Raw genomic sequence first — 27,150 nt, 5'->3', positions numbered from 1 at the left:
CAGCCTCTCTTAAAATATGTATTTTTATTATCCTAGACCTAAGTGCATGCAGTTCTTCACAGCAAAGGCTGCCACGAGCTAGGACACAATAACTGACCAGAAGTGCTCAGTTTGAACTATGAACAACAGATATTCAAGAACTACTTTTGTGCAGTTGAGTTAAAAATAGCTAAGAAAGAGTACAGATCATCTGGTGACAGATCCAAAGACAAGGCACATATTTAGACAGGCGTAACAAAGAAAATTTAGAAGGAGGAGAAGGGCAACAGCTAACAACTTGGTGGACAAAATCCATGCACAGAGCAGACTTCATGGTGCACTGAACAAGCCCCAATCCTACTGTGGTAAAAGAACACAGGAATGCTGGAGAAGAGTTTTCAAAACTATAAATTTGGAATTTTATCAAATTTTGCATCATTATTGCTTTGGGAGTCCTAGGACAGGGAAGGTCATGTTCAGCACTGTGCTGAACTTCAGATCTGCACTGAACAAACCTGCAGGAAGACCCTGGGGTTCCCAACTCTGTCACTGCTCTAATATTTGATGGGTAGCAAGAAGCATGGGAAAAAAATGAGTTCTCCACAAAAGAATCTCTATGTAGTGAATGAATTACAGGACTTAAAAATCAAATACACAGACTGACTGAAATTAAGTTTACAGCTAAGCAGAAAACCAAAAGAGCTGTTCCAGTAAGCAAGGGTCGATACTCAACACACTGTATGTTTAGCTCTACAACAAGCAGAAGGCAATGGTGAAGTTTATTTTACCTCAGCCACTGCACAAGCTTCAGTGGCACAATCAGGAAAGTGTTTGCAAATGAAGGGTCAGGGCTATAAGCGTGCTTATAGAAACCTGCTTTGTTCCTGCAAAGCAGGGACCAAGGGAGAAGAGCCACATCATTCTCTTCTACATGTTCCCAAATACATCCATGTCAAATGCCCATAAGATTTATAGATAAGTGAATCACTGGAACAGTAAGTTGTTCAAGAAGTGGAATTCCCCATGGAGCCATGACTCTTGCCAACTTCCACAGGCATTTTATCTGCTTACAGACAGTGGAGTTTTAATGATGTTGCCTTCTGCCTCTCTTTAACACTCCCATATCCTCAGTAATGGGCGCATCTTTTTCGCCTTTAAAACAGGATGGAGTGAACAGATCACTGATTGATCTCTGTTCAATTCTGCTGTATTTGGTAAGCATGGCTGGCAAAAGGGTTTTCTGGACCAGAAGGCAAAATACTCTAGAAAGTTGTCGGGAGGAAAAAAAAAAAGTTGAAAGTTAGGTAAAGAAGTCCTTTCTCTACTGGACTGAAGTCTGAAGGGACCAGCTATAATGGCACATTCAAATAGATGGTTCTCAATGAGAACATGGTACATACCATGAGTTGGAAATCAGAAAATTGCCTCAAGTCAACTTTCTCCTGCCCAGGCAAAAAACCTTTCCGCAACACTAAGCTCTTAGGAGGATTACTCCACTGTGATTACCTTCGCCATAATGTGCATTTAAAGACAAGCAAAACACCCAATTACAGAGCAATAGCCTATAATTAGGGCTGAGATTTGATGAAAGCATGTCAGGATAACTCAGAAAGTGGTCATTTCACAAAGACCAACAGCAAATAGAAATATCACCGTTATTTTGTACCTAGAGTAACCTTTATTTTATTGGAGTAGCAGTGTTATGGTCAGTGTGTTGCAGTCCAGAATCTCCATAGCAGAATCAACTGTCTTGCAGCAAATGGGTAAGAACCACAAATTCAACAATAGGTTTGCTTTACATCCTGTGCACAGGCAGGAGAGAAAAGCAGCCCATCTCGCAGAGTCCTAACTTTCAATCCTCAGCCCCAGACTCACCAGAGGCTCAGGTCACTGTAGAAGAGCAGGCCACACTGCAATGCAGTTTGCAACGAAAACAGTAACAACAAAAGTTATTGGAGAAATTAAAGCAAGTACAAAATCTGCAGAATTCTTCAGGATTGGTGCAGTGTTACTAGCATAGCTCACGCTGAGGCAACACACTAAGTATTCATCCAGAAAAGTTTACGACATAGAGTGGCAGTAACTAGGTGATTACTAACTGCTAATACACATTTCAAGGAAAAAACCTACCGCTATGTCAGAACAAGATGTTTCCTCTCTATGACAATGTAACAAGTCTAAGGAATATGAAAGCAGCAATGCATGTAGCATCTGGACTTCAGCAAGGCTTCTGACAGCATCTTGTGTGCTATTTCCATAAGCAAATTAGAAAAAATGTGTACTGTATTCAGAACTAGCTTATAATGGTGTATACAACTCATTAAAAAATACAAACTCAAAATTGATCACCGTCAAACTGAAACAATGTATCAAGTGACATCTTCAAGTGTTTGTCCAGAGTCCAACAGTATTCAACAGTGTTATTAATTACCTACATGATACAATATATGGCATTGTTATTAAAGATCACGTTGCTGTGTGGGGAGTTGCAACGCTTTTATACTACAAGAGGATAAATCAAAATGGTCTTGACAAATCTGGGGGGGGACGCACAGAATGGATTTCTTCCTATTTGTTTTAATAAAGACAAATGTAATATATACTTTGATAGGAATCCTCATCTATACAAGATGGAAAAATTATTTCCTTGCCAGAAGTTCTGCAGAAAATAGTCTGGAGTAATATTGCGTCAGAAAACAAATGTGCATCAACAATGTATTTAAATAGCAAGTTTCACAAGTTGATGTACAAAACAAGAGTATCTTTGGTAGGACAGGTGAAGCGATTCTTCCCCCTCTAGTTAGCACTGACATGGCCTTAGTTAGAATATTATGTCCAGTTTTGGGCATCACATTTCTAGAAAGATATGAAGCAACTGGAGAGAGTCCAGGGAAGGAAAAAAAAAATAAAAAAATACTGGAGGTCTAGAAAACATGACGTATGAGAAAAGATTGAAAGAACTGGGTTTGTTTAGTCTGAAGAAAAAGAAGACTAAAAAGAGACATGGTAACAGTCTTCAAATATGTAAAAGGTTGTTACAAGAAAGAAAAACTCCTTTCCACATATACTCCAGATAGAACTAGAAACAACAAGTTAAGATAGCAGCAAAATATTTTTTTTCTAATGTCTAACTGACAGAAAAACTAAAAATTTGAAAGATTGCCACTAGGGGCTGTGGAAGCATTAAAGGTTTTTAAGAACAAACATGCCTGCAACCAGCCAGGTATAAAAGGTTTTCACAGGGCTGCTGAATGGAACATATGACTTCCCGAGGTCTTATTCAACACACTTTGTGTTGTAGGCATAAAACTTAATTCCTTTATGGCTATTTGTAACCATCCATTGATGGTTACTAGAATTACTAGTCTCTTTATCTTAAAAGAAAAACTGTTCTTTCTAGGAAGACAAGAAACGTTCTGTAGAAAATGCAAGAACCACTGACATTTCCCCGAAACTGTCTTTTCCAAACCACAATACAACAGGAGACAAGCATTGCCACTCATAACAGATGAGGAACAAGCCGTAGAACTGAACCAGGAATGTAATATGTTTCTGTTTTCAGTGCGGTTTACTTATAAAAGTGGTCTTCCTCTTGTATGTAAGATTTACTCTGTGAAAGGCCTGGCAAGAAAAGATGTAAGAAATTATAAAAAGGAGAGATGATGAAAGTGAAGTTAATGCCAAAATAAAAAGTGACATCACCTACTAAACTAAGTGCAGCAAGTCTTATGGGGCAAATGAAGCTCAATAACTAGCTAATATGAGTTTTAGTCCTCCTGAATATTGCCAAGCAATAAATTTACCAGCCAATATATTCACCAGTGCAAATTACTGTCGAAGGTGGGCACTGCTCCTCTCCTTATGCTATACCTCCACAACCACACTCAGATACAACAAAGCTCTTTCTGCCAAAAAGCTGCTATTGAAATGCTTTGCATTTTCTGAGGTCCCGAGCTTGTGGAAATTGTTTCTTCGTCACATACGAGATAGGCTACAGATGCTAGTCCACAGGGTATGCTGTCAGGTACCTTTCCTCTCCCAGGTCTTCAGCGGATATGAGCAAATGATTATGAAGCTGAAAGTCGGGAGCCCAGACAGATGCCCTTAAAACGTTATCTACACTGACAGATAGGGTTATGCAAAAGGAAGACAATGTAATGCATCACCAGTTTCCCAGACAGAGATATTCAACAGTGGTTTGGTTGAAGGTGGCAGTTCATTACCTAGGATCCTAGAGGCTTTATTTAAAGATCCTAAAAAGGGGATTATTAATGGTCCAAATTCTTTGCTCAAAGCAACTTTCAGCCATGTGAAATTTCCCTAAAAGAAAACTTAGGAAAAACTTCCATGGTGCTTTAGAACTAGATAAAAACCTATGCCCTCTCTCTACAGTTCAGGAAATAATGTAGTTTTGGTTTGAAGTTGCACCTTATTTTGCCTCTTCCTGTATTTCTAGACAAAATTACTCCCTTTGCTCCATTACTCTTTCTTTTTTTCACCACTGCCAAAATGGGAAATTTGGTTTTGGTCTCTTGTTTTTAGAGTTAAGTGGCCACTGTAATGAAAAGAGGTGACATATTAGCCCACCCTCCTTTAACTTTGGGGATGTCACTGAATACAGCATTTAAACTGATAGGTCAAAAATTGCTAAGAAGAAGAAACAGAAGACAGGTGTGGGGAAAACAAACACAACAGCTCACTCCCATTGCAGAATGTCAGATGAGCAAACAAGAGTCATGCATCACCCAAGGAGCAGGGACAGCTCCGCATGGGCGAGCAGATGGGAATACAGCACACTTTAATGAACATCTGGGCCAGGATGCTAAGGAATGGGACGGGGTCATATGCAGAATTTGTCAAAGAGAGAAACTGAGGTGATTTCAACAGGCAAGTTTGAGGAGTTGTTGTGAACATTCAGAACACATCTGTTTCTTACTAGATGAGACACATTACTCCTCTCTCACCCCCATCCCTCTGAGCCCTAGGAGGTTTACCGATATTTGGATGCTTTAGAAGTCGGCAGATTCGAGCTTCACGTTCCAGTTTCTGGTGATCTGAAAGAGAATAAGAAACAAGGTGTTAAGCACAACTCTGAACTAAGCTCTTTTTCATATTCAACAGAGAAAAGAACACAGTGACCCAAGAGACATCCAGAGGGCAGGGAATTGCTGGAAGATGACTGTCTCCCAAAACCTCACAGCTGTTTCAGGCGAGGGCTGTGCAGCTGAAGCTGCAAGAGGACCTCTGCTTCCACCACAGTTAGCACTAAACTGATATTCCCTACTGAGATTCAAAGTGAGTAGCAGCAGAGTCAAAGACACTGCTCTTCCATCAGCCTCACAAATACGCAAAGCCACTTCCAGTGACATCCCTTCCAAGACTTACCCCCTTCTCCAAAAGCTGGAGAGGAGGAGGAAAGGTCTCTGAAGAAATAGCCCACATGAAAGGGGAAAAGGACCTGCTTCCACTCCCGAGAAACACTGGAGAAGAAGGGCCGAGTAGGAGGGAGAAATACACAACTCCTGCTAGTGCACAGCCATCACATGAAGTAGGGAACTCTGCCAGGTCCAGTGATCCGTAAAGGTAACCATACTTCAGTACCCATGGACAGACTTGCTGGTGAAATGCTGATCAAGCACTTTGAGATCTCCAGGCAAGAAGTTCTGCCCAAATGCTAAGTATGCTTATTTCAGCCCAAAGGCAACATCAGTTTGAGCACAACTGTCATCTGGATTAAAGAAAAAATAACAAGGAGAGTAAAAAACCAGTTTTTCCTCCCTCAAAATGTAACAGTGTGAGTGCAAGGAAAGGCGAGGGAGCTAGAGCAGCTCTGCCCACCTCAGCCAAGAAGCAGAGGGCCTTTTAGCCACTGAGGCTCAGACAGGAGATTTTTCACTACAGCAATGATTGAGTCCTGAACTTTCACTACAAAGCCCCCATTCTCTCAAGTGAAATGCTCACACTGGACAAGCACAGATTCACTGAAAGAATCTGAGAGAGGCAAATCTTTTAGGCAGCCCTGGCCCTTGCTAAACCTTAACACTTTTGGGGATGCAGGTGCCTAGAAAGAGGCAAGAAGTGAGGACTGCATTTCCTCCCCAGTCCAGCCATAAAAAGAACATGGCAAGGGGAAGAAGCAGTACCTGCCTACTCTTGACATTTCTTCTGTAGCAGATCTTCAGCACACAGACTTGAAAATACACCTTTTCTGCATCCCCTGTGACACAAGTCTTCTCCACAGGAGTAAGCAGGACACTTGGCGGGTTGGGCTACCAGATCACTGGTAGAAATGGAGCATCCTCCAATTTACAGGAACCCTACTAGAGACCCACTTCAACAAAGCCACACTGCGCTGCTCTGTGTGAGAACAGCTTGTGCACCTCCATGGCCTCTGCATGGTCTTCCCTTCCCTTTGTAAACGAAGGCTTTGTGCAACTGTTCTCTTTGTCATGAGCAGAAGCGGGAGACTGAGCCAGATCTCAGCTCATAACACTTTTCTCTCCTGGGCTGGGAATAGCAGCTCAGGGCACTGCAGGATTTCTGTCTTCCTTCCCACTGCTGAACTGTAGAAAATGTCCCAATTAATATTTTATAGGACTGAGATGTGCTTACATCCTCATCTGCTACAGTTCAGGGATGGGAGAAGGAAAATTACTTCTTTCATCTCTCGTTCCTTCTCAATCCTGGAAGTTATTGTTTTTGTTGCATATATTTTACAGTTCTATGCCAGAACCACTCCAATAAAGTAGCAGGCAGCAAGAAAGGCTGGAGAGTTTCCACGCTCCCGAGGCCTTGGTGCAGGGCAAGCGCTTGCTTTCTCACCTGCAGTGCTGGGGAGGTGGGGGGGTGCCTTGGCTTCCCGTTCAGCAGCATCTCTCACAAATGAATTTTGCAAAACACAGTTGCAAGGTAACGGGCTGTGCTGCGTACTCTGCGCTCGAGCCAGATTCTTACAGCAGGACAACAGTTTATGATAAACTATCCATAGCCGGCTTGCACGCCTGGGTCTTGCAAATTCCCCACTTACCCTCCCAGCTCTACTTGGAACCCCTACAGAAGGGGATCCTTCATCCACCCAGATCACGTTGCCCTCGTGCACAGTTACACTTGCTGAGAATCTGTTCCCAAGTACAAGGACACGGGGAAGCAGACAGCAAAAACAGCTGAGCAAAGGGGGAAGGAGAGGTAAGAGCTCACCACGTGCTACTCAGCCACCGAGTCCTGACAGCCAGGACAGACAGCTGACAGGAGCAAGGCTCAAACAAAATGACATAACCATCAAAATGCCATGGGAGATGTAAATCAAAAGCAATTGCTCCCCTGAAATACTACACCATCGTTCAGAGGGAGGGGAGCAGGCAGGGCAGCTAGTGATCATGGGCAGCAGCCACACCAGAACTTGTGACAAGAGGTCATCACCCCACACCCCGTCCCTCCAGCACCACACAGCCTGGCTGGAGACCAGAGGAGGAGTACAGCGCTCTGGTCACAAGGTACAGGAAACTATTTCTGGTCAGGGGGAAAGCATACCATACTCTTCTGTCTCCAGGGCAACAAAACAGGCAAACTTAAGCACAAGTCACAAAGAGAAAGCACACTCCAGCCAGGGTGCACCAGCCTGCAGCAGCCAGCCGCCACAACTGAGAGCAGGGAAAGGTCAGGCTGGGCAGGTTTCCTGCCCCAGGTCCTGGAGGATCACGGATCCCATTCCACCAGGATCACCCGTCCCGTTGCAGGCGGCACCAGAACACAGCCCAACCTGTGACTTGAAAAGAGCCCCCCCCATCCTCAAATAGAGTCCCTTTTTAAATCTTTCTTCATCACCCAGGAGCCTTTGGCACAGTGTAGGCATTTGACTCTCATTCCAGGGATCAGTGGCAGAGTCGATTCGGTACTTGTGGGGAACAACCTGGTACCTAAATATATAAGGAATAAACATGGAGCTGCAATTTTGCTACCTTTCTCTGATCTAAAAATGGTTATTCTCAGTAGGAGACAGAAAAAACAAAATTCTGTGAGTCCAGCAGAGCAGTCAAAGGCTGGGCTTTAACACATCTCTTATATGGGGTCTCACCAAACCTTAAAAATGCAAAGTGTTCTTAACTGTACTAGAAAAACGATGAAAAAACTACATGGGTTCAGAACCTTGCCTTACCAAGAGCTTGCAAAGCAAATAATTTCTCCTCCCTCTGCCCAAAAGATCAAACTTACTTCTGCAAGCCATCTGTGGGGTCAAGGTGTTTATTCTCAATGCACAGTGAAAGTACACCTCATAGCTAACAGAAACACAGCAACACATCCAACCTACCTTACAGGATCTCAGGCCTGGGACATTAGGCCTATTTCTCACCTTTCACAAACCATGAAATTCAACCAGCAATTTCCATAACTTGCCTAAGTCATAGTATATCCTTTAGAAAACATAAGGGTTCACATTCAAGACTTCAAGCGATACATAAAGCCATACACCCACAGAAGTTACTCCAAATGTTAGTTATCCCTCCCATTAAAATTTAGCACTGCCGTTCCAAGTCTGAATTCATCTACCTCTTGCTTCCAAATATTGGATTTCATTAAGCTCTTTTCCTGCTACTTTAGAGAGCTGTCTAGCCCTAAACAATAGCTGATGCTTAAAACTTAAGTACAGGATATTACAAACACTCATCTAATATTCATTTACTGTTTTCCAGCCAAAAAAGAGAATCTTGCTATTTAGACAATTCTTCTATCTACAGTCTGAAGCAATGACTATCTACATGGACAGGAAAGTGCAGTCTGTGTGGCTTATTTGTAGCAAAATTTAAAATGTAAATGCTTAAGGAGATGGTGCTTAAAAACAGTAGGAGAAAACTTTCTCATGTTTGATACACAAACTAAGGTGTGAATATCTATTTCTCTTTATTAGCCCTTTATATGATAAGATTTCTGCACCTTGGGTCAGCATGTGAGACTACATTTAACCCAAGTACCTTTAGCATTGTTGCTTTGCAAATACTGCGCTGCCATTCTAGTAGTGTTAGTATTGGGTTTCTTCAGAATATACCTCATAAGAAACTGCCTGTTCAGAGAACTGGCATTTCTTTGGGTTGGGTTTTGATTTATCTAGGGATTTACTTTAATTGAAAAAAAGAATGATTGTGTTAGCATAATTCGGAAGAGTTAAGGACCTGCAAAAATGAAACTTCTTCATTTTATACAAACATGCAGTCCATTCACTGGGACAGGACTGCTCGTGCACAATGGATGGACAGAAGTGCCCGTGCACATTTAATAACACCACAGCTCTAAAAATCTCTAACTGAGCAAGTTAAAACAAAACCAACCCTGCCTGAGTACAGAAGACAGCAGACCAAAACGAGGATAGTTTGGCCTGTATGTTCTAAATGCATCAAACTTCAGCAGATAAACAGGGTAATGCGATGTAAAAAGCAGGCAACAGAAATAAGTTCCCGGTTTTCTACTCTAGCCACTACATGCACAGCTGCTTTGCAGGTTTTTCCTCACCATGTCTTTCTCCCCCAAGGGTACTCAAAGCCTGGAGGAGAACATTTTCAGACTCACAGACAGGGCACAGGACATCTACATATCGCAGTAGTCTAGAGCTGTCAAGTGAGAACATTTACATAACAACAACAACAACAACAACAACAAAAGATGAAGAAAAAGGTCACTGTGCCTCATCAGCCTGTTAGGAAGATGTGCTGAGGAGAAGGGGCTGCCAGGGAAGGACAGGGAGACCTGTCTGCGTGGAGCTGAGGTACATTTGCAAAAGGCAGAGTCTGGAGAAAAGACACCTGCAACAAACCCAAAAAGGAGATCAGTCCCAAGCAAGTGGGGTGAAGGCCAAACTTGAGCTGGGGAGCAGGAGAAGATGGTTAGGTGTCAGGTGCCGATACTGCCACCCTGCACAGGCAGCACAGCATGAAACCCTCCCGGCTTCAGACATAGCTACGATGCCCTGACTGACTCCCGCTCCCGAGAGATGCGCAGAAGGGGTTTGTTTCACCTGCAGGCAGCTGCCACGCAAACACACTTTCTAACCAAAGTCTTGCCATAAGCTCCTCAAAGGACTGGTGAGGATTGAAAGAGATCTGCCCTTTGCGCCCCGTCCCCTCCACCTGCCCAAGGAGCGCTGACATTTATTGCTCTAGGAACAAATGTCAGCAAAACCACACCTATTTCAAACCTTCTCCTGGCAAGCAGAAGTGGAAGACAACATTAAAAACTAATGGAAAGAGTGGGCAAGACAGCTATTGAATTAAATCAAACCAAGATTTATCAGTGAAAGTGACCAGAAAATGAGGTGGAAAAAGTGAATTCTACCATACTTTCTTCAAGCATTAGAAACACAGCACTGTTTCGAAACGGTTCCATGTGCAAAGGAGCACACCCACTGCAGCGTTTTCTGGCTTACTTTACCAAACTGCAGCTATACTGAGGTCCTGTGGCTAAAGCTAACTCTTTATTTAGTACACCTGCCTTAAGAAGAAAAAAAAAAGGGGTGGGGGGGAGACACGGACAGACAGGGACACACGACAGCAACTTTTAGCAGCCTAAAAGTTTAGCCACTCCAATGGGAAGGCAGAGTCTTTCCTAAATGCAGTAAAAGGAAGCAGCAACAAAACTTAACGCTTGGTTGTGAATCATCTCTATTTGATGAGAAACTGTGTCATGAAGAAAAAAATCTTGCTCCTCCCTTTACCAATACATAATCTTCCTGCTCTCAACTGGAATATACGCTCCGGCTGCTCAATACTACAGTCCACCTGTCTTCATCCTGCACGAAGACCATGCTCTATCGTTGCTGTTAAAGGAGACTTAAAGCTATCATTCCTGTGGGAACACATTCTAGATTACATTTCTGAGAATGGGAAGAGTCCGGAAGAGGAATCAAACCCAAAGCAATAAATTCAGTTTGATTGCCGTCATCATGCCAATTCCGGGAGATAGTCAATTGGTGCCAGCTGCTAAGATATCATTTGAGTTGCTTAAAGACAGCAATCGAATTTGCATAAAATACATTTTGTAATGTGAGACTAGCCTGAGCTTTCAAGTTCTTTCACGCTTTTCTTTGCTTCTTTAAACTTCTTAAGCCATTCCCAGCAAAAGAGAGCTAGTTCCCTCATCCCGCACTTCAAGCCACAGACTTTCCCCCATATTCTCTTATTTTTCCAACGAGACTGTGCTACAAAACAGCAGAGATCTCTCTGCATTTGCAATAGGGTGGCACAGGACAGCATGCCACGCCACCACTTCAACTATGAATACCAGCAAGTCTTAGATCACCAACATTTTTCCTTCTGAAGAAGTTAGTAGAAACAAACAAAAAAAATCATACTAGGCTTTAAGAATGAGCAGAAGCCCATGTAGATTCAGTATATCCTTTCTGACAATAACTAACAGCAGATACAAGAAAATAAGCATATAATGACACTTCCCAAAAGCTCTCCCTCCCTCCAGCTGTTTGCAGCTCAGGACTTCAACGTTTACATTTCAGTATTTCTACATTGCCATTTTAAAGACCAGCCAAAATTAATAAACCTGTAACTGTGTACTACCCCCACTGCAGGCGACATTTCTGAAAGCCAAAGTCCATTTTCCAGCCTCTCAGTGCAGAAGGACCCCAGCGACACAACATCCCAACGGTGAGGGCAGAGGGGCACCCATCCCCTACCACCACCAGCAGCATCTCTGCTGCAGCAACTGCGCAAGAGTCAAAGTCACCAACAGGAAGACACAGCTGGAGCGAGTAAGCGAAAATGAAACAGCAAAGACCCCCTTTTCTCACTCAGCGAAAGCTGGAGAAACAAGACGGTGGTGAAATCCTCATCACTTGCCTTCAGCTACTGACAAAGGAGGAGGTTCAAGTGCCAGTAGGACACAATAAACATACAAGACTTCTTTCAAGAAATGCTGGCAGACGTACTTTCTGACAAAGCCTTTCCTCTAGCAAAACCACTAATATTATTACCTTGTAACAGCTTTTCCCCAAGCTCTCCCAGCCTCCCAGAAACAAACAACTCCACACCTAAAAGTGTAATGCTATCCCTAAAAGTACATACACACATGGATCTTAAAGACAGCCAGAAAGCTCACACAGTTGTATTTGTGAACCCCTTGGTATTACAGTACTGGAAAAACAAAACAAACAAAAGGAACTAACTACACGAACTTAGAGCTTCCACATTTTTGTTCAAGTAGTGCAGAAATTAGACTATCAACACCACAGAGTAGACGCCAAGATGGTTTAAGTAATTGTATTTGTATCTCCGACGAGCACCCTGAAGAGTGGGGCAGGAAAATTTATTCTCTTTTCCAGTATTTCATTACCTTGTACTTTGCATAGATAATCTAACTGAAGGCAGATATGAACACATGTACAACAGTAGCAAAAGGAACGAAGATATTAAAAATATCTAAAAGAGATGGATCTTTTAAAAAAAAAAATCATAGTGTGCACCTTTGCCATTGGAGTTTCTACACTTGGTGTCATTCAAAGCTGCCTTTTCTTTTCACATGCATGTTTTTCAGTTTATCAGCAAACAACTTGGCTAATATTTTTCTTTGGGTTATCCAGCAGGTGGACCTGGTAAGAGAAGAATTCCTGTCCTCTTACTTTCAGCAGGAATGCTCACCCTGAGTATTACCTACTGTACAGACTATAAAGCAAAAGAAAAGCAACCTGATGTGCACAGTAAGAACAAGCAGGGAGCTTGGGCCCTTGCAGACACCAGTAACGTTCCAGGAACTTCAAGAGTCAAAGGAGGTCAAATTACTGAATCAGCGCAGGCTCACAGCTATAGGTGAGAGTCATCTTGGTCACAATTAATGATGTGAACACATGAGGGTTAAGTGTGCTCAAGCCTGACATGCCATTCCTTGCCTACAAAGGCACAGATCAGGCCAGATTGGGTGTTTTTCTCTAACTCCCATCATTCAGCCTAGGTTCTTGCCTACAGCAGATCCTATGACTTGACCAAAGCCAGCACTGCAAAGCAACATGAAAACTGAATGCATGTGCATGCACCACTATATAGAAAGGGAAGGGACAGTAGTAGGCATAGTCCTTGACTGCACATTTGAGATCACCTCAGAACAAAGTAATCTGAGCAAGGGACCTTCTTCTGAGCTTGCTACAGCACTCAGAGCAGGTTTTTGCAAACCCCTTGACGAGACATCCCTCCACAGCATCTGCTGCCCACTCCCCTCCTGACCCATCCTTCCCCACAAGCCACAGGTCCCCAGAGCCCCTGCTCTTCAGGCTGTTTTGAAAGCTGTTCCCAGCCTTATTCAGCCAAAAGCAGTTGGCTAGGTAGAGCCCAGTCGATTCAGCCTGAAGCCTCGGCGTCAGTGCAGCCACTGAAAAATCAGCCAGCACCATGACTTCATTAGGAGGGTGGAGGATATCTACCTACAGAACAACTAACATAGGCCAAAGCACCATTCAGGCCCCAGTCAAAGCCTTCAATAAGCTCTGACATGACACACATGCCATCCCTCACATACAAGCCCTGCATCTGGCCTACCTCTCCCCTCCAGACATACGAGTTGCTCTTGCTGGCAAGATAACATCCTTCCCATGTTGCCAGTGGGATACATGATGCCTGTGCCAACTCTGCTTTATTCCGCATTTGCTTTTCCCATCAACTAGTTACTTTAGTTCCTAAAGCAATAAAGCCTTTCCAAGAGCCTCTGATCTGAATTTCATTCCCTCTCTTTTTTCCCTGCTAGCCATCGGCTTACTTTGTGTCACTGTGATGGACACAAGTCAAAAAGGGAATATTTCTTCCAGGTTTGGTGGTGAACAGGTGGGAAGGAAACATTTCACCACTGAGCTTACCTTCCAAACTGCGTGCTGGGTTAACACCTATGGCCACAGAAGTCAGTACCTACAGTCTGCTGCTATAATGAAGAATTCTATCAACTGACCATTAAAACTACCTACTGATTCACTAACTCCATCTGCTCCACTGACCACTGCAAAGAGAGCCATTTCTTGCTTCTACAAGACTTCTTCCGTGCTCGGGGTGGGATGAAACACAAGGAAAGCCGGCGCTGCAGTGGGAGGTACTGGGAACCTTTGCTGCACCCATGCATTGTAGCTCCCCTATGGAGCAATACATCCTTCAGTTGACAACGAAAACGCAGCCACCTTCCTCCTAACCTGAAGCAATGGATCTCACCAACCACAAACACTGACAGGGAGATATAAGCACAGCAAAGGGCAGTAATTCTTTTGTCTCATGTTATCTGCTGCACCCAACACAGTCCCAACACAGGAAGAAATGTGGTGTAATTGTACACCCCCTAAGAATGGCGCAATTGCTGCGCTGTCCAGCCTGGCAGGGCATTTGCTCGAAGGCCCCCACCAGGTTTGTGATGAGAGTAATAGCATATTTTAGCTCTCCTTGGGCATATTTGCTTAGTGTAATTTCAAAAGTTTACGACAGCCTCCGTCCCACAGAAAGGAAGAAATGTGGGATACAAACACAACTAGCAAAAAGAATGAAGTTTTCAAACCAGAAGATGCTGAGCTCCACTGCTTAAATGGTCAAACAACTTCCCCTTTCTTGCACCAGAAAAGAGCAAAAATTAGTACCACCCTCTGTCGTGGTCACTTCAGACCTCATATCCTGTAAGAAGACCTTAAGTTCAGAGTACTTGTCTAGCCTAACTGTCAAAACCACCTGTCAAACTGTCAAAGCCCCCCATACCACCTGCACCCCACCTCTGCACCAGAGCCCTCCTCTTCCTCCCACCCCATCCCACATGCAGCACCCCCCACCTCCTTCCCCCGGTAGTACTGCGGTTCAGCACGTTCCCCTCCGTTTTGCCTCCTGCAGCTCACACTTTCCTCTGTGCCCCACATCCTGCAGCACGTTTCCCCAAGCCCACGTCCCGCAGCACCGCGTCCCCCCAGCTTCCTGCAACTCAGCAGGGAGACATACCCCTTCCCTTCCCCGGCAGCCCCCAGCTGCACACAGGGCAGCCCCAGTCCAGCCCTCCCATCCCTGGTTTCCCATCTGCAATGGCACCATCTTTTTTTTTTAAACTGCATTTTACAAGTCAGTCATGTGCTCAGCTGCTAGTTTGGGTGCAGAGCCAAGAAACACTCCAGTGCATGGGGGAGGGGAGCTGATGTATTTTTTGTTTCATGTGACCAGCTTACCAGCAACTTCACTGAGCGCAAGTACAGAATCGCCCCCCACACTCCTCTTTCACCATCAACCCCTTCCCTCACATGCTTTCGCAGTGTAGATGCAGAGCGAATGCACAACAGGCGAGTCTGGCATCTAATGTGACAACAGCCAGCCTTGAAGTCGGAGAAGAGATGAGACACCAGTCCCACACTCCAGCTGATCCTCTGAACGCTTACATGCAAGGAGCTGATCTTTCTTACAAAACAGCATCTGTTTGCAGAAAACTGGTGGTGGGAAAAATTAAAAAAATACAGTATTACAGGTAGGGCAGAGGGGAGGAGCATGCTCCACTCCTCCACAGGTGTTAGGGTGGTTCCTCCTACCCCGCTGGAAGGATGAAAGCCCCAAGAAATGCTGCCATGCAAACGATGTCTGATGTCCTGACACAGCAACTCGAGAGTCCATCTGCATCTCTGAGCACGAGGTCTGGGACAGTGTTACAGACAGCATGCTGCGGTCTCCCACACACAGAAAGATAGAAGTTGTGGGTTAGGGGATTAAGAGGCAGGAGGCTGCAGTTATAATGCTAACTTACACACACAGGTAACTACATTTTTTTGGTTAGAAAATCGGGGGGGGGGGGGGGGTGGCGCACGCATCAGGGTGTGTGTTTCAGATCTAAGAGGCTGGCTGTAGAATGTGTGTTTAAATAAACAGCATCCCAACATGCTTTCACAGAGATTAAGAAGGGATAAGTGGTTTCTGAAATAAACATACAGTCAAAGTTTTAGAGGGGTTCCACACACTTTATGCAATGCAATGGGCAGGACAATATGCACAGCGGTGTCTCTTAGCTCACACAGAGCTGTGCAATAATGTTCTTAGGTGCCCTCTGCAGAGCTCTCTTTAATTGTCCCTAGACCTGCGGACCACAAGCAGAGATTTTGGGACAACAGAAATTCTGGCAAATTTCTAGAAGACAGATACTTAAATGGGGAAAAAAAAATTATGTTAGAAAACAAACAAAAAAATCCCATAGAAGAACAACTACTTCCATAGCATCTTTTGTGGGAGAATCTCTAGGTGTGTAATAAACATCTACTATGCAGCCTGAAAACCCCTGAAGCATAAGGGTTTTTTTCCCCTATCTTTAAAGAGATGGAGGAGAAAAGCAGAGGTATTGAAATCAGAGACCATGTCAGTGACAAATCTGTGAACAAACTCAGATCTCTGAAATTTCAGCCACTCACTACCATGTTTTTCATCCTTCTGCAGAAAGAGAAACGAAGATAGAAACAATGCAGTTCAACAGATTTTGAGAAGTGTCTCAAAGAAAAACTTGATAGGGGCAGCATTAGCATTGCTCTGATAACCTCATCGTATCTCACTCTGGGAAGCATGAAATCCTATCTCAATGCCATACTAGGACCTAATGGATTTTTATTATAAGATCCAGTGTTCAGAAGTAAAAGAAAAAAAAAAAAACCATTTTAAAAACCAGTATTTAGCCTGTTTGGGTGGAACTGCCACCCACCAAAGCCTGCATGGCGCTTGGCAAGAGCACAGCCTGCAAATAGCTTCCTTCACAAGGAAGCTCCAGATCTGGCCCGTCTGGCGAGCACAACAGCCTGAAAGTAGTCACCCTGCCCCATCACCATGCCTGCTTTCATATTTCCAGGGAACGAGGCACTTGACTTGCATCTTTTCCAAAAAAGCAGCTGTTATGCTACAGTTTTGATTTATTCTCTGGCTAAGTTTATTTCTTGTTTTGGTGAATGTTTAATGTCCCTGGCTAGATCAGTTTAGATCTTGTTTGCCTGGGGGCATTTAATGCTGCTATGTTACCGTAATACTAATTTTAAGGCCACCTACAGCTTTTTTTCCCCACAAGTCTTTCGCTATTGTTTGGATCTAAATTACGTGGTGCATTTTGGCATTGAATTCCACAGCACCATATCAAGATGACAGACACTTACCGTACCTCAAGAGATGGGCAGATTCGCTGATTAACAGACAACATAGCCAGAACAGCAATCCTCACTGATTAAGTCCACCACATATACCGATCAACAAACAAAGACTGAGGACAAGGGGTTGAAACCGTAGCTCTCATGTTACCTCAAAGCATGCAGATCTGTAAATTGCTGCCTATCCCAAGCAAAAAATGAGAGGGGTAAGGGAGGTGTGTCAGAAGGAGAAAGAAAATGCAGTGAAACAGTTATTAAAGCACTAACACCGATATCTACAAAGCAACTTTCTCTGTTGAGATGAGATTTTAATGGGGTAGCGTGAAGAAGTCAAGCCAACATGTCTTAAGACTAAACCCTCCTTTTTCTACAGAACACACAAATGAGGAATAGTGGCAGAGAAAGCTTCTCCCACGCTACCCACCAGCCAGCCTCAGCTCTGACCTAAAAGGAGTACTTCTGCCCTACAAACATTACTTTGACCCACACAAGTTGAAGTTCAAATCAAAAAAAAAAGACAGCAAAGCATGATCTCCTATAGCCAGTGCCTGAGAAGCCTCCGCAGTCCCATACGAGCTCTGTGGAGCACAAAGGTGGGATCCAGACTGCAGCACCCCCTATTAAAAGACGCTCCCCAACAGCCACCATTCCCAGCAGACAGCATGGTAAAAAAAGTCTCCTTATGCTTCCCTTTTTGCCATCTCTACCTGGACAGCCTGTCCAGCCAGATGAGGCTTGGGACCCTGCTTGTCCTACCACCAAAAGTGCTACCTCCATTTCAAGGAGAATGCTAGCAAAAGTGATCCCTGCCCCTTCCTCAGCCTCTCTCCTCTTCTTCAGTTCTTCCGTCAAGCAGTGTATCCAAATACTGCAGTCCTTCAGCATGGCAGGCAGAGGACAACGACAGACATCTGAATAAGGTATACTGTGAAGATATTGCTGCAGCCCCAGCATAGAAATATATAGCTCACACAGCTCACCAGAAAGCTGAGGAACTTGGGAAAACAGAAGTACAGCCCTTTGCCTAAAAAAAAATAAAATAAAAAATTCATCTGTGCAGTAGGACCGGTCTCTGCAGCAAAAAGAGGTTCCCAGGTCCTGTGACCCAGCCGGGGAGCGGCAGTGTTCAGGGCTTAGGGACAGCAAGTCTCCCAAGCTGCTTATACCCACCACAGCCAGGATCTGAAGCGACAGCAGGCAGGAAGGCCTAGAAAACGTGTCCTCCAGGCCCTAGTAAATGCAAGCATAAAATGTGCTTCTAAAAGAAAAACATTAGGGGCACTTGTAGGCAGGAACACAGGAGACAAAGATGACTAAAAAAGTATCCAGAGGGAAGCCAAAGCCAGAAGAACAAGTATGGAGCATGGGAAGGACAGAGCACCCACCAAAAAGAGCAGCACAAGGAAAATGGGATCATGTGAGAAAAGAACGCCCAGCTCAGAGATGAGACTTGTTGGCCTTGGTGAAAGGGAGCAAAGGACAGCACGGTGGCTGCCCAGGGCAGGCTGTTCTCCTTCACAGGCCATAACCCTCCAGAGCAGCCTGAAGCATTACTGACCATGTCACCCACAGTTCAACAGAACGTAAGCCTGGTAACCTCTGACGAGTTTACCAACTGTTGTGATCACAAGGTAATCAGTTTTCCATTTTACAATTACGTAAAGAATTTCCTGTACTTCACACTGTCCCCACATTCGTTCCTCCACCACGCCATGAAACGTGTTTCTCTGTTCAGCTGGAGCAAAGCCACGAGACCCTTCAGTTACCACAGCCACGGTGGCACCCAGAGAGGGCATTCAGCCTAACAACATCAGCCACCATCCAAAACAGTGACCATGCTGTTGGCTGATCAGCTTAGGATGTTTCTGCCTCTGGCCCATCTGCTTGTTCTCACCTCCTCAGCTGAGTCCAGTGCCAGATCAGCTGTTTGGGTGGCAGCCCTATGAGCAGGGAAGGAAAAGACAGACAGAAAAGGCAATTTTAAGGCTTCCCTGAAATCAGTTGAGCTTCCAAGGCAGTTGATAAAATGAACAACCTTAACAGAAACTGCCCACTGCAAACAGCAACCAAATAAAGCTGCTAGTTCCCAAATGGCTGATGACCAAGCCACAGCTGCGACGGGGGGAGGAAAGGGGGAGAGCGCGCATGAATCCTTGAGTGAGTCACTCGCTCCCTGCATCCCTGCTGGCCTAGATAAATGCTGCTGCCAGTCAATGATGGGTGCCGCAAAGCAACTCTTAAGCCCACAGGATCCCTGCTGCTCATCTCCTGGCAGGCACAGAGCCCACACTGAACAACGCAATCTCTGTGCAAGTGTGCAAGCAGGAGAGGTAGTCACAACAGCCATTAGGTCTCCAAGGTTCCTGTACAGCTGCAATAAGCCTTTTATGTCTCTTCTTGTCCTTGCTCCTGCTTTCAGAAGTCCCCCCTCAAGGGCTGGGATCTCAGGCAGGTGAGGATGCAATATAAAACTCCCCCTTTTAGATGAGGAAAAGATTGAAAAATATGTGAAAGCAAATAGATAATAAAATAAAAATAGTGATGAAGACACTGTGTAGGAAGTTGCTCCTCATCCCTGTACTGGCATTAGTTTGTTTACAGTGCTGGCTGCTCACTAGTACCATCCAAGCAACAAGTTCTGATGGATGACATCAGGACTGCCTTACCTCACCGCTAAAGTTTAGGAAGAAGGCAGCAGTAAGCCTGCTAACTACCCAAAGCACAAAATGCATCAGAATTAAGAGCAAAACATATCAAGTCTAAATCATATGTGTAACATCTCCCCTACAGATGCACCAAGGACAGGGAACTGGTTTAAAACAGACACTCCAGCTAGTTAGATGTCTACAACTCAAAAAAAAAAAAAGCCTCAAGTGCTGTAATACTGAGGCACCACAGCTGCAAATCCTGCAGTAAACTCATTCAGCATTTTAAGAATGGAGGGTTTTAAGTAAGTCCTGTACTGCCTAATGCAATCCCTATGGGAGAGCTATTAAAGTTTTAACTATCCTCACCCACTGAGCACGTGACAGATTTCTTTCTCCCAGTTTCGTAAGTGTACAAACAGGCCAGAAGGAATGGGGAGAGAAAAGGAAAAGAACCTTGAAGGAACAGAGAGAGTCTCCATTTTCTGCATCTGCAACGCTGGCATACATGCTGGATGCTGAGGATCTCACCCACAGAAGCTGGCTAGCTGATATTCACACCAAGAGAAAGGGTCCGGCCACAAACTCTAAGTTTCAGGCTAATGACGTTAAATTTTGCAATTTGTAAATTCCATCTTCTACGTCACACAGCTCCGAAAACTTCCCCCACGACTCTTGCTTGTGAAATGACAAAACACACAGGCCCCTGGGTAGGACATGGTTATTCTCACAGTTACAGTTGCCTGAGATAGCACTGGCTCCTCCTCCAAGCCGTTATCCTAAGTAGTTCAGGGAATGTGAAGAAATAAAAGAACAGCTTCTGCTTTGCCTAATCCATCTATTCCTCTGGCATGAAGACATATCTTACAGTGGTTTTCCCACTCCCTACCACAAAAAAACCCATCATTTAAGATGCACCTGCAAAGCTTCCTCATCTATAACTTTTAAGACATGAAATGGAAAGATTACAGTGTTGTCACACATGGTTAAAAGCAAGGAATATGCGCAGAAGAGAGAGCAGCACAAGGCTGAAAGGAAGATCTGCATAGGGCACCCGTCTCAACCAAGAGTATGGTAACAGCAAATCCTATCAAGTATATGTACATGCAATAGCTTCATAAAGGGTCACTGATATAACTAAGTATCGAGGAAAGGTCAACACTTTAAACTACTTGTGCAGTCTTTCTACCGCCCGACAGGCAGGATTGCTTGAATGCTTTAATGCCAGGTTTCCCTAAGGAAACTGCAGCTAAAACAAGCGTATCTGAACTCATTTACTGCAATGCTAACAAGTGAAGAGGAGAGAGACAATCATTTCTGCAGCCTTCAGACCAACACAGCTCACACTGAGAAACAGAGCAAGAGAATGAATGAAACTGAGTGGTCGAGACATGAAGTGCTGCCTACCCTACCCTAAGACAGGCAAAGCAAATTGACTATGCTAGTCACAAGAGTACTCTATTCAGTCTCCAGCTGAGTACTCCAACCCACTTATTCTCCTGAAGCACCCGATGCTGCTACCCCTTCCAAGCAACTGGCTGGCTAGCAATGCCCATGTGCCAAAAACCAGGCCTGCCCAAGACATGATGTATTCATGAGGCCTCTAAAGTCTCCTGAAAATGCAAAGATGTCCCACCTTAAAAAGGCCTGTCTCCCACCCAGCTCTGGCAAAGGTATCCTAAAACACAGCAAATACCTGCTCTAAAAGAAAGTGGTCCAGGGACTAAACAAACTGTGGAGAGCCAGAGGAAAGCCACTTCCTGTTCTACTGCGCTCCAAAATATCACATAGAAACACAGCAATGGACAAATCGACCAGTGGACTTGGAGACCTGGGAAGACTTCTTTATTTCCTTCTATCAGTCGACTTCGTCCATCCAATATCACTCTAGTGTAATCTCTGCTTAACTTCCCTGAGCATCTGGCTCCTAAGCACAGAACATACGTCACGTCCCCCAGTGTTTATACATTTGTGCTAGAGGCAGATTTGTATCAACTGGCTCAAGTCCTGCTTGTGCAATCGATCACCCTTTGTCATACTTGCAAGTGGCATTTCTTTAGCCAAACTCTGGAAGCTGGGGCAACAGATTCCTCACTGAGCTGTCAGGGAGCCCAAGAACTCAGGTCTCTGGGAAAAGGAAGTCACTAGGATTGCTGAGCCTGTGTGGAACAGTGCAGGGGTCTATGTTCTTTGGAGAAAGAAAAACACTTTTAGGAGGAACAGCTTGATGCTGTTCTGCTATCACCAGTTATGCTAGGTTTTAAACAGCAAATATGTTTCCTTTTAGTGACCAGAGTTTGATTTAATGTCCGATTCCAGCAGAGATTTCTTGCTTTTGAATTCCAAGTTTCCCTCTTACACTCCTCCCATCTCAACATACTTGAGGACTTCTTCCTTACTTCACATTTTCACTAATAGATTTGTGCTTTTAAATAAAACAATCTCTCATTTCGAAACATAAACAACAAACTGAGAAGGCCTATACAATAAAATGCATACTTTGGCTCTTTGTAGTAAAGTCAGCAAGTTATTTCATGTAAATCTTAATTCAGAAGGTTCCCGAAAGACAGCTAAGGGTCACTGCTGATGACCTGTGGAAGTCAAGCAGACACATGGCACTTGGCTATCTCCACTTCTGCAAGAACCCAGGAGACCTGCGAGTGCAAGTGTAGGCAAAAGCAAGCAGCCACCCTGCCACAAGAGTAGCAACTAAGGCCAGCTATAAGCTGGATAGAAAGAGGGGGTGGGGAAAGGCTGCAGTGAAGACCTGGTGTCATACCAGGACAGGCAGGGAGAGCTACGGAAGAGAGCAGGTCATGATCTGGCTGGGGGGAAGGGCAGGATGGGAGCTGCAGAGCAAAAGAGAGAGAAAACAAGGCACCCTCCTGCCAGACAAAGCACTAAAAAAAAAAAAAAAAAATAAAAATTAAAAAAGTTAAAAAGACATTTTCTTGAAAATTTTCTTTTGTAACATTACAATGATATGTAAACTACTGCTCTAGCAGCCACAGAAATGCCAGATGGATACAACAGAGGCTGGTTTGCACAGAGGGGGAAGGAGGAAGATGGACTTGATGGCATCCTCCAAAGAGGACACATGGTTTCACCGAGTACTGCTCACCTTTGCTCCCTCCAGGAGGTTCACAAGGCAGAGCTGGCACTACAGTATTTGATGGCAGTAAGACACCCTTTCCTGTCCTTGCTGCCTTGAAAATAGCAATATATTTGAGGTGCAAAACAAACTAACCAAATTTACAAGCAGTTTTCTAGATTTCTTTTCAGAAAAGGTCAATGCGACAAACTCAGATAGGGTTTTATGGAATCTGTTTGCCAAATCGAAGACAGCACTCAAGAGCATTCTTGTTCAAGTCCCTTACGGATCTGTCTCAGATGATGAACAAACTTCAGGACCATGGAAGCAATTCACAGAGCAGGATTCAGAGAACTTCTGCGTTACAATTTTTCTATTTGATATAGAATTTCCACCTAAAACTAAAGCTTTCTATTGAATTACAAGTCCTACTTTTTAATAACACGCTTACCAAACGTATGAGTAGTATCTCCATACACATCTTGGTGAATATTGTTTCTGGTTTTTTTGGGTAACTTGTTAGCATATTGTGTGTATCTGCGAGGGCCAGACAGTATGGCACTAGAACAATAAACTTTCTCCAAGAGCTTTTAGCAAGCCCACAAGCTTCCTAACCTGCAGGCTAGAAGCTGTCTGTTGGTAAAACGCCAAGAGAAAAATGGGATGCCCCTTCGCAAGGACCAGACGCACAGTCAGGAGCAAGCATCTGAGCACGGTCCAAATGTACAGGACTAACAGCACACTGTCAAAGGTTTTATCAAAAAAGTTCAAGCAAGGTTTGATTCTTCTGCATTGTGGACACGACACACGTTCCAGTACGAGAAGCAAAGATGGAACAGAAGATCGCTTTAGTAGCGTGCCGTGACCCTAACAAAGATGAATACACAAATTACCATCTGGAATTAAGTTTCACATAAGGAGAAGGGGCAATAAGCTGCCTTTTGTAAAAGCCCTGCACCCCCTGCTACACCACCAATAAGAGCGAAATAAAATGAGAGAAAAGAGATCCCATCAGCAGCCTTGCTCTGAGCAACCGCTTTTATTTTAGCGAGACAGGAGGGGGGGAAAAAAAAAAAAGCCTTCATTAGTCACTGATAGGATAAGTTGCATTTACAAAGACTGCATTAGTCATCCACTGGTTTTGTTCCAGAGGGAGCAGAGGAGGGCTCGGTCTTCCTGGCTTCCATGGGAGACAAGGCCTCCGTGCCCGAAAGTGCAGCCGCTGCACACTTCATTCCAGAAAGCGCTCATGATGGCGCAAGGTCCCCATATCCCTCCACCCAGGCACTGCCTTCTGCTCTCTGACAGACACTGACTAGGAAGACGCAGGTGGAAAACAGATCATTCCGATTAGTATTGGCCTACACTGCCTCTCAGGGCTCAGTCTATTAAACACACATCAAAACAGCACCGCCAGCTCTGGCGGGAGGAAGACGCAGGAAAATACTGAGGCTGCAGCGTCTCTAGTAGCTGTCACTGCTCACATGAAAGCTCATCCACAAAGGAAGATAAGAGTGCAAGGCAAGCAATTCAGAGGTATTGCAAAGACAGCCGCTCCTCTTCTCCTCCCTAAAGTCGCAGCATGCTGCAGAAAGCCTAAAATACACAGAGATCCTACCCTAGCCAGGGCAGTTTGAAGTGTCTGGACTACAATGTACTTCTGCACAGTTTCTGTGCATGCCCCAGCTCTCTGAGCACAGCTCATCCCCAGCAATCAGACAGGAACTGTCTCTTCCTGCACACCTCCTCCCCGTGTGCTGGCCACGGCCATTGGGAAAGGCTGCAGCAAGCAAGAACCTACCCCTTGGTATGGAGGGAGCACCGAGAAAATGCAGTGGCTGTGTTTCTGCCAGCACCTGCAGAGAGGTTCACATGCTAGGGAGCTGGAGGGTCAGGCAAGCTGGGGAATGCAAGACTTCACAGAATAAATATGCTGTCCCTTCAAATGCTGAACTGTTACCAACTCTTCAGGAGCTTCTGAGCTGCACGGAATCTGCCTCCAGTTCATCTGAGAAATTCTGGGACGTTTTCGAACCCCTGCGAAGAGGGCTGCCAGCTTAGTGCATGTTTTACGCTACTGTCCTACAAATCTATTCATACCTGTTAAATAAATAAATAAAATAAAACAAAATCAAACCTGTAACCACACTGATGTCTGCCTTGCTAACAGTGACTTTGCTGCCTCCTCCCCCCGCTCAGCCACTCATTCATCTTCACACAAAACAGCAAAGGGATTATGCAGATGTTGCTTTGCTATCCTGACCTTCTTAACCTATGCCCACGTGCTATCAGTGATATTGTGCGTTCCCAGTCCCACCAGCCATACGTCAGAGGCTAACTCCCTTCTGGCCACAGCCTCATTCAGAACCTGGGTGTTAATTCTCATCTCCTGCTACACAGCTTCATAGGAGCAGAGACAGGAACTACCACCCTCCCTGCACGAGTAGGAAGCAAGGTCTAGAGCACAACACGCTAGTTGTAAACCACAACCGAAAAGGAGAAGGACAACACAGGCAGCATACCCAGAGTTGTACCCAACTGAGGGGCAGCAGGAACACTGGAAAACTGAATGCTCAGAGAGGAGGTCCACAGTGGGGACAGTGTAGAGCATCTGTGGATGTGTGCACCTGGGGGAGAAGGAACTGCACCATGAGGGACAGGATTTCACTCTAGTGTCCAGCAGAAGCAGCAGCTCAAATGGAGCTGAAGCTACTGCAAAGGAACCACAGAAGGTGGCTGAGCAATCAGTTTGCATATAAACTCTTTTCTACTCGTGGGTGAAAGTCTCTGTCCAATCCAGAAAGAAAGGCTGCACAAGTCCTGCAGAACAGGTCCGCAAGGATTTTCACAGTCATCACTTGACCATACTATGGGGAAAGTTGCTTCCCATCCAACGAGGACAAACTACCTTCACCGTCCAACAGCCAGCTTCAGAGAGCCTGAGAAGAGATGCTAAGGGCAGCCTAGAATAAATCCATGGTGATGTTCAGAGCGAGGGAACAAACACCCTTATGAGTCAGAGCAACAGCTCAATAGATCTACAGCTGGGGAGGTTCCAAGTGAAAAGGAGGAAAGACTCTTAAACTTGCTCAGCAAATCAGAGGAAGCATATAGCAGACACAGGACCATGCAGCTGGGGAAGGTCTCTGGCAGGGATGAGAGGATAACTTCTGCATGGCCACTTTCCCAGTTTTTAGATCCCTTTTTCACATTTCAGAAGCCATGAAAGTCACAGTAACTCCCCATGCACACCACAGCCACTGTACTAACTTTCTTGACATCCAGGGCATTAAAAACACCGGCACCTCAAACACCATGCAGTTAGCACAGACATAGGCTATCAAAACGCCAGGCTTTCCACTGCCCTCTCTTTGCTGCTCTGCCCTGAACAGACAGATGAGTGGCTCTCACCAGCATCTTCCATCCACCTGCTTCCTCACCTCAACTAAGAGAGGGGACAGAAATCACCCTTCCCTAGGATCTGATGATGACCGACCCACACTGTAGACAAGCAGTTGCCTAGAAGGACTCAAGTGGTCACACAGGTTTTTCTCCATAGGGTTAGGGGCTGGAAAAGTTCCAGGAGGCTGGGCTTTAGTGAACAAGACTCTGTGCAAGGGGATACCATAAGCAGCTGTTCTCTGGGAAGCCAAGACCTTTGCTTTGAAAGTGCAGCAGCAGAGTCAGAGCTAGAGTAAAACTGAAGTGATAAGCAAACTGCTAACAATTTCCTCTGGACCTGGCACTCACAAGCAGGAGACAGACACCCAGCTTCTATATTGTTCCTGCTGGGCACCTTCTGTCCTTGCAAAAGAGCCTCAAAGCTTTATGGAGATGTCTACTGTGCAATCAAAGGTTTAATCGCAGCATGAATAGACATATCCATGTTAGCACTATACTCACTAGCAGGGGTAGTAATAGCAGGATTCATGGACTTTAACACAAATTGTACAGGCCTGCTGGGGACCCACATATGTGCCTAAGTTGCCAGCCCACACTGAAATCCACAACACTGACTTCAATGCTATTATCTCTACACTACTGAGAACGAAGTTAGTGAAGTATGTCCTTCATGCTGCAGTCACACCTTCTGCTACACTGCCAGCAGAAAGACCAAGCTCTCTCTTCATCAGCTTCAGATATCAGTACGTGTATATAGACTAGGAGAAGTGGGATAAGAGGAAGGGAGAGAAAGAGGGAAAAAATACAGACACATGGTGAGAGATTTCTAATTACACTTTATTTGTCCAGTCCTGCGCATTTTCCCAGTCAAACACTGAACACATCCAGAGACAAGTTCAATAATAATAATAATAATAATAATAATA

The 27,150-nt window shown here is 44.8% G+C and overlaps 1 protein-coding gene across 14 annotated transcripts in view; it reads right to left on the bottom strand.

Moving 5' to 3' along the window:
* Positions 1-27,150, bottom strand: part of CAMK2G (calcium/calmodulin dependent protein kinase II gamma) — a 152,199-nt gene that overhangs the window by 62,699 nt on the left and 62,350 nt on the right. For all 14 annotated transcript variants that reach the window (XM_059820850.1, XM_059820849.1, XM_059820855.1 and 11 more), the window contains exon 3: positions 4,974-5,033. In XM_059820850.1, coding sequence (XP_059676833.1) covers positions 4,974-5,033 — 60 coding nt within the window. The remainder of the gene's footprint in view (positions 1-4,973; positions 5,034-27,150) is intronic.

This window comes from Gavia stellata, chromosome 9 (assembly GCF_030936135.1).
Source record: "Gavia stellata isolate bGavSte3 chromosome 9, bGavSte3.hap2, whole genome shotgun sequence".
Taxonomy (NCBI): domain Eukaryota; kingdom Metazoa; phylum Chordata; class Aves; order Gaviiformes; family Gaviidae; genus Gavia; species Gavia stellata.
Note: the sequence above shows the minus strand (reverse complement) of the source record. Positions and strands in the feature narration are given on the sequence as shown.